Genomic DNA, 7,710 nt, shown 5'->3' on the forward strand with positions numbered 1-7,710 from the left:
AAGTCGTTGACAGGCCGGCCTGTCTTCTGCCCTCCTAGGTCCACCAGCCACTCCTACACCCTTCAAGGGCCCCCCACCCGCCGGCTGGGGGCACAGGCCTCTTGCGGGGTAGCTGGCCTCCCCACCCCCACGCCAGCGGCCGCCCTTTCCTGGCAGGACAGCAGGATCCTGCAGCTGTCAGGGGAGGGGCGGCGGGGGCTGATGTCAGGAGGGATACAAATAGTGCGGACGGCTGGGGGCCCTGTCTCCCCTCTCCGCATCCACTCTCCGGCCGGCCGCCCGCCTGCCGCCTCCTCCGCGCCGCCCAGCCTCGCCCGCGCCGCCACCATGAGCCAGGCCTACTCGTCCAGCCAGCGCGTGTCCTCCTACCGCCGCACCTTCGGCGGGTCCCCGGCCTTCCCGCTCAGCTCCCCCCTGAGCTCGCCGGTGTTCTCGCGCGCGGGCTTCGGCACCAAGGGCTCCTCGAGCTCGATGTCGTCCCGCGTGTACCAGGTGTCGCGCACGTCGGGCGGGGCAGGGGGCCTGGGGTCGCTGCGGGCCAGCCGGCTGGGGACAGCCCGCGTGCCCTCCTCCTACGGCGCGGGCGAGCTGCTGGACTTCTCGCTGGCAGACGCGGTGAACCAGGAGTTCCTGACCACGCGCACCAACGAGAAGGTGGAGCTGCAGGAGCTCAACGACCGCTTCGCCAACTACATCGAGAAGGTGCGCTTCCTGGAGCAGCAGAACGCGGTGCTCGCCGCCGAGGTGAACCGGCTCAAGGCCCGCGAGCCCACTCGGGTCGCTGAGATCTACGAGGAGGAGCTGCGCGAGCTGCGGCGCCAGGTGGAGGTGCTCACCAACCAGCGCGCCCGCGTCGACGTCGAGCGCGACAACCTGCTGGACGACCTGCAGCGGCTCAAGGCCAAGTGAGCACCCGGTGCTCCCAGAACCCCTTGTCCACGCTGGGCGCCAGGGACCCTTTCCTGCCCCCAAGAAGGTCATCTACTTGTGTCCCCCGAGGGGAGATAGGTTCCGGGCTCTCCCTTGTGCTCCTGTTCGGCGAAGCAGTTTTTTGGGGGGACATGATGGGGTGGAAATGGGAGACCTTGGAAGACCAGGGGCCCTGTGGACAGCCCCCTGAAAAAGCGTCTTAAGATACTGGGGTGATGTTGATGGGGGTCAGGCAGGCAGATGGGTGGAGGAAAGAGGTCCAAGTGCAGTCAGAGGGGAAGGGGGAGGTGGACAGGAGACCAGGAAATCTGGGGCCAGCTGGGAAGGGCAAGGGGTGGGGAATCCAAGCAGTAGCTCTCAGCTACTCTGCGATGAGGCTTTGGGGAGGGGGTTAGAGAAGGGAATCTGCCCCTGGGCCGGGCTGAGGCTGTGCCATTTCACAAGGGAATGGGTAAGTTAGAGGGAACGGGAGAGTGGGTGGGGGACTGTAGCCCTCAGAAAACTTAGAGATGGGGCTTCACCGGGCTCCCAGTAGGAAAGGGCAGCAAGTATAGAGCAAGTATTCATGGGTCCTGCTTCTGAGAGCCCGTGTAAGCAGAGTCACCACCCTGCTGCCCAGGTTACAAACATCATTTGAGCACGTACACAGGCCCGGCTGGAGCTGCAAACCAGGAACACAGAAGTGGATAAAATAGACTGTTCCTAATCCCAGGGAGGTCACAGTCTGGTGGGGACATAGACTTCCAGGGTGTGGCTCTAGTGCAGAGATTGGGCCACTTCCTGTCCACTCTCTGCGTGGGCGGGGCCTCTTGTCTCCACCCAGCAGCCAGTTTTCCTTTCTGTCCTGAGCCCACTCCCTGGGCAGCCCAAGGCCAGTCATCTCCAGGGCCAGTTTTAGTATCCCCACCAACTGTCTGTTTTTCCATCTGTCTGTTCCTACCAGGCTGCAAGAGGAGATTCAGCTAAAAGAAGAAGCAGAAAATAACTTGGCGGCCTTCCGTGCGGTGAGCCTCTTTGGACCCCCAGCAGCCTTACCCCTCTTTCCCCCGTGTGGCCCCTGGTCTCCCTCTGCCCTTCCTGGGTGATAGGTGACCCTGTCCCTCTTGTTGGACCTCTCCCAGGATGTGGATGCTGCCACTCTAGCGCGCATTGACCTGGAGCGCAGGATCGAATCTCTCAACGAGGAAATTGCATTCCTTAAGAAAGTGCATGAAGAGGTATGCCCTGGGCCCTCCTCCCCAGGGTCCTTAGACACTGGTGAAAGTAGGTGGTGTGGGGGTGGGGGACAGTGGTAGTGCCTGGCTCTGGGAATGGAGGTGTGAGGGTGCTGGGGGGTGGGGTGCCTGGTAGGGGACTGAAGCCCAGCTGCACCATGCAGGAGATCCGAGAGCTGCAGGCCCAGCTTCAGGAACAGCAGGTCCAGGTGGAGATGGACATGTCCAAGCCAGACCTCACCGCCGCGCTCAGGGACATCCGGGCCCAGTACGAGACCATCGCGGCTAAGAACATCTCAGAAGCTGAGGAATGGTACAAGTCAAAGGTAGGCGGCCTGGCCCCTCCCTCCCCCTCAATCCCAGGTTTGGAGTTGCTTTCTGTGGCTCCATCCACGGGGAGGAGGGTGAGCTAGGGTCTCCATGCTCCCTTGCCCACCTCTGCCTGCATCATCTCAGGGCCCCTCTCTGCCTTTAGGTGTCTGACCTGACCCAGGCAGCCAACAAGAATAATGACGCATTGCGCCAGGCCAAGCAGGAGATGATGGAGTACCGACACCAGATCCAGTCCTACACCTGCGAGATCGATGCCCTCAAGGGCACTGTGAGTCCCTGCTTACCTCACCCAGCTCAGCCTTTCCTGCCCGTACCTCACACCCTCAGTCTGTGATGATGGGCCCATCACATACCCTCTCTGGGCCTCCGTCTCCTCATATCTGCCACAGGGGTAAAAACAGGTGGATTACCAGTTGGGCTTTCAGAAAATCATGGGGCTCCTATGTGGGTGCAGGGAAGGCTGAACATTTATCAGTTCTATTCTCTGAGTTTCCACATAACACTTCATTTGAGTTCAGGGTTCCCTGGCTGAGATGGGTTTGACAATTCCTGGACCTGACTCTCTGGGGTTGCTTGCCAGCCCCAGATGTTTGTGTCGCTGTCCATCTTGGGACCCTAGTGTTCCCCACCCACCCACCCCCAACAACCTGATGTTGACCTAGTCGCCCCTCCCCTGCAGAATGATTCCCTGATGAGGCAGATGCGGGAGCTGGAGGACCGCTTTGCTAGTGAGGCCAGCGGTTACCAGGACAACATTGCTCGCCTAGAGGAGGAGATCCGGCACCTCAAGGATGAGATGGCCCGCCACCTGCGGGAGTATCAGGACCTGCTCAATGTTAAGATGGCCCTGGACGTAGAGATTGCCACCTACCGGAAGCTGCTGGAGGGCGAGGAGAGCCGGTGAGGGGCAAGGAGGGGGCTGGCATTCTGAGAGATGCTGGGGGCTCATTCCTGCCCCGGGGGACGGGGCTCAGGATCACCTCAAACAAGATCTGGAAATAATTTTATACAAGAGTCCACCACTCCACTAATTGCAGAGAATTAATCAAGGCCACCCGGGGAAAAAGTGATTTAATTAATAGCTTTTATAAAAAGAGAAATGTAAGTATTCCCTCATCTACCTTCAGAATTAAGAACTAGCAGCATAAAACCATGTTCAGCAACTGGTAATAAAATAAAGTATTACTGCCAGTCAAGGGAGAGATGAGAGCAAAGTGAGGAATGATGAGGAAAGAAAGGGAGGGGCCAGATGGAGACAGAGGGAGACAGAGAGACAGAGAGGCTTGAATGCAGGCTAAGAGAGAGGGTACAGAGGCTTGTGCACTGAGGGTGCATGTGCGCGAGCGTGCACACACACACAGACACACACACACACACGTGCTCATAGGAAAAGAACCAGTAGGACATACTCAGACTTGTCAACTCACCTCTAAACACAGAAAACACCGTACAACTGAAAGGGACACGAGAGAACCTGCTGGGGGAAAGGAAAGGTTCTATACCTTGATTGAGACTCATAGTTATATGGATGTAGACATTGCTCAAAACTCACTGGATGGCCCAGTAAAGATCTGTGTGTTTCACTGAATGTAAACTTAATCTCAATTTAAAATAGGTCATTAGCTCAAAAAAATGATGCCCATTGATACTCATAAAAATGATAACATCTGAAGTTTCAAAAAATCAGCAGACTTATTTATTTATTTATTTATAATTGAAGTTTATTGGGGTGACAATTGTTAGTAAGGTTACATAGATTTCAGGTGTACAATTCTGTATTACATCATCTATAAATCACATTGTGTGTTCACCACCCAGAGTCAGTTCTCTTTCCATCACCATGTATTTGATCCCCTTTACCCTCATCTACCCTGTCCCCTTACCCTCTGGTAACCACTAAGCTATTGAGCAGACATATTTAGATATAGACTTACACAAAGAGAGATTTCAGGTTTCGTATAACACGTACATATAATGGCTTTTTAAGGTAGCTAAAGTCACATTGCATTTTCCTGGCACTAGGCATACATGGGTATGGCAGCTCCTGGAACTTGGCCTCACGTGGGTGGGTCAGAAGTTCCCAGCCTGCCTGGAGGGTGGGCACACACAATGGATGTCACCCAGCCTTGCTATGGATGCACCCTGCAGTGTCAGGAGTGAGAAGGAAACCCTGGTAAACGGGAGAGGGTAGTGGGGTAGGAGGTCTGGTGTCATGTCAGCAGGTTAGAGAAGGAATAGACGGAATGAGTGATCCTTCCAGAAAGGATAGTTCCTGGCACAGCCGGAGTTGGTTCTGATCCCATACCTTGAGCAGTGTGATAGTGGGAGTGCTGGGGTTCATGGGACCGGGACAGCTGAGGATGGTGTTTAGAGAGAGGACCAGGGCAAGCTTTAATGGATGGAAGAGATGGAGGGTCCTAATTCTATGGGGATTTGGTCTCTCCTCTTTCAGGATCAATCTTCCTATCCAGACCTTCTCCACCCTCAACTTCCGAGGTGAGTGCTTGTTGGCAGGTGGAGGCTGGGGTGGCAAGGGGTTGGAGTCCAGCATGGGCACTGCCCAAGGCCACCTAGGAGTGGAGGATGGAACCGTGGGGACAGGGCTGGGGTCGAGATGAGAAACGGGGCCGCTGCAGGGGCAAGGGAGGAAGTTTAGGTAGAGGCATCTTTTGACAGTACTTTATTATTTCATTTCATTTTTATTTTTATGTATCTTTTTATTTAAATTTATTGGGGTGACAATTGTCAGTAAAATCACATAGATTTCAGGTGTACAATTCTGTAATACATCATCTATAAATCCCATTGTGAGTTCACCACCCAGAGTCAGTTCTCCTTCCATCACCATATATTTGATCCCCCTTACCCTCATCTCCCACCCCCCACCCCCTTACCTGCTGGTAACCACTAAACTATTGTATTTGTATGTATTTTAATCTCATGGTATTGTACTGAGCACGTCCCCTACACCTGGTGGGATTATTGAGTATCAGCAAATAGCTTCTGTTTCCTGACGTACCCAAACTCTGAAGGAACCAGGAGTGTCCTTGGGGGACTGCAGCGGGAGCATCTAGAACCATTCACACTGGGCTACAAGGCTCCCACCACCTAGTGTCTGTATGGCAAGTTGCCAAGTGCCACCCCCCCACCTGCCCCCCTCCCAACTGCTTGTTGAACACCTCCAGTGTGCTGGAGCAAGATGTTGGGTGCACGTTTGAAACAATGAAGCCAAACCCTAGCGAAGCCAAACAATTAGAAGAAGCAGCTCCTGGGGCATTCTGCCATTCTGCCATTAGTGAGATGCAGATTGCATGGCTTTCCAACCTGGAGAGCAGAAAAACACACTATAATGATACATTAGGAAAGGAAGTCAGAGTCCTTGGCACATTCGCCTTTCCTAGACCAAACCATTTATATCTTCGATGTTCATTTCCATCAGGAAAAAATACATACTGTGCTCCGCCAAGTTACAATGTTCATCGCAGACACCACGTGTGAGCCTTGCGTGTAAAACTGCTTAATACGTTTTGAAATTAATAGTCCTGTGGCCGTGACAGGGCAAGTATTATTGTTACCATTTCACAATGAGGAAACTGAGGCACAGAGGGGCAAGTCACTGGCTGCCAACACACTGAATCAATGACTGACTCCTGTCCGTCTCTCTGTCATTAGGATATCAAGTTATTCATCCAGAATTTTAAAGGGGCCTGAGTACCATGAGATCCTCCAAAAGAGTATCTCAGGACTGGGCTTTGGGGTGCTAACTGTCAGGGTACAAATTCATGCAGGGCTCTCCTGCAGCCCAGGGACAGAGAGGGAGCAAGGAGATGTGTGGGGGATGGGAATGCTGAGTGGCCTGAGTCTCAGGAGTCCCACCCTCCTGCACCAGCCCACACCTGGAGCACATCTGTTGGCTTCTGATCCCATCTCAGCCATGGGACTGGCCCTGGGGTCTGCAGTGCCACTTGCTGGGTGTTGGGCTCAAGGACAGGTGATAAAAGTTTTGCTGAGAAAGTACCAGGCACATCTTGAAGGGGTGGGAGTCTTCCGTGCTCTGCCCCATGGACCAGGGATGGACTCCCAGCCGCTGCAGCTGCCTGGGCCTGGACTTGGTCAGGCTGAGCATGGGGGTGGATCTGTTACAGAAACAAGCCCTGAACAAAGGGGTTCCGAGGTCCATACCAAGAAGACAGTGATGATCAAGACCATTGAGACCCGAGATGGGGAGGTGAGCGGTCTGCCTTGGTGGGGGCTGTGGGGTACATCTGGGGGCTGTCAGCCGGGTGCTTTCCACCAGCTGTGCTTGTTCGAGCCCCTCTCTGGGGGGAGAAGGGGTCCTGCCATGCTTGGGTGGGGGCGGACGGCTATGGCTCTATAATCCTGCCAGCGCTGGATTGGACTGAGTTTCCCTTTTTTCCCAGGTCGTGAGTGAGGCCACACAGCAGCAACACGAGGTGCTCTAAAGCCAGAGACCCCTTTGCCACCAGAGACCGCCCTGCCCCTGTCCTCACTGCCTCCTGAAGCCAGCCTCCTTCCATCCCAGGGCACCACACCCAGCCACAGTGCTCCCTTCACAGCCTCTGACCCCTGCTCACCAACTTCCCCTTACGGTCCCCACAGGGGACATGGCCCATCCCTGCCGAGCATAGGCAGCCCCCAGCAGTGTAAGTCCTGGATGTTGGAATTGAGTGAGCCTGGGTCTTAGTCACCCTTGGGGTGTGCTGGGTAGGGCCTAGGTGGAGCCAAGGCAGAGTAGTGACCCTGCCATTCCCACCTCTGTAACCTCAGGCTCTAGCCTCTGGTTTGGAGAGGGCCTGCCCCATCCAAGTAGGGTGTTGGGACCCACATGATCAGGATGGAGCCCTGTGGACCTCCCTACTCCCCAGCCTGGGTCAGAGAGACAAAGGGCTTCCTCCATAGTAAGCTGGGCAGGTAACTGGGGGACTAGCCCCTGTGGAGACTGCTTGGGGGCACTAAACTGACCCCATAGTCTCTTACGTTCCCAGGGTGGGCTTAGCAAGCAGGGGCTATAAGAAGGAACCCCCGAAGGTGCCAGATGTGGGAGCAGGAGATTCAGAAGGAGAGAGGGTAGGTGAGATGCTGAGAGGAAAGGAAAGGAGAGAGGCAGAGAGCGGTCTCAGGCAGGTGGCAGGGATGCCCACCTCCCCGTGCCTGCCCCTCCCCCACTGCAGGGGCTCTGGACAGAAACAATAAAAACATAAGCACAAGTCTA

The 7,710-nt window shown here is 55.1% G+C and overlaps 1 protein-coding gene across 1 annotated transcript; it reads left to right on the forward strand.

The window, feature by feature from the left end:
- The first annotated feature begins 228 nt into the window (after nt 1-228).
- Nucleotides 229-7,710, forward strand: DES (desmin). The gene is made up of 9 exons (XM_019741859.3): nt 229-905; nt 1,874-1,934; nt 2,052-2,147; nt 2,309-2,470; nt 2,620-2,745; nt 3,157-3,377; nt 4,930-4,973; nt 6,623-6,705; nt 6,899-7,710. Exons 1-9 carry the CDS (start codon nt 328-330, stop codon nt 6,938-6,940), a joined length of 1,413 nt encoding a protein of 470 aa, XP_019597418.2. The 5' UTR covers nt 229-327; the 3' UTR covers nt 6,941-7,710.

The sequence above is a fragment of the Rhinolophus sinicus genome, chromosome 17 (assembly GCF_057876585.1).
Source record: "Rhinolophus sinicus isolate RSI-liver-muscle chromosome 17, RSI-T2T, whole genome shotgun sequence".
Taxonomy (NCBI): Eukaryota; Metazoa; Chordata; class Mammalia; order Chiroptera; family Rhinolophidae; genus Rhinolophus; species Rhinolophus sinicus.

Bases quoted from the DNA above. Each gene is read 5' to 3' on its own strand.
- DES (XM_019741859.3), top strand. From the start codon at position 328: ATGAGCCAGGCCTACTCGTCCAGCCAGCGCGTGTCCTCCTACCGCCGC. The intron at 2,471-2,619 runs GTAGGCGGCCTG...CTCTGCCTTTAG, and splicing joins AGGAATGGTACAAGTCAAAG to GTGTCTGACCTGACCCAGGC. The intron at 4,974-6,622 runs GTGAGTGCTTGT...GATCTGTTACAG, and splicing joins CTCCACCCTCAACTTCCGAG to AAACAAGCCCTGAACAAAGG.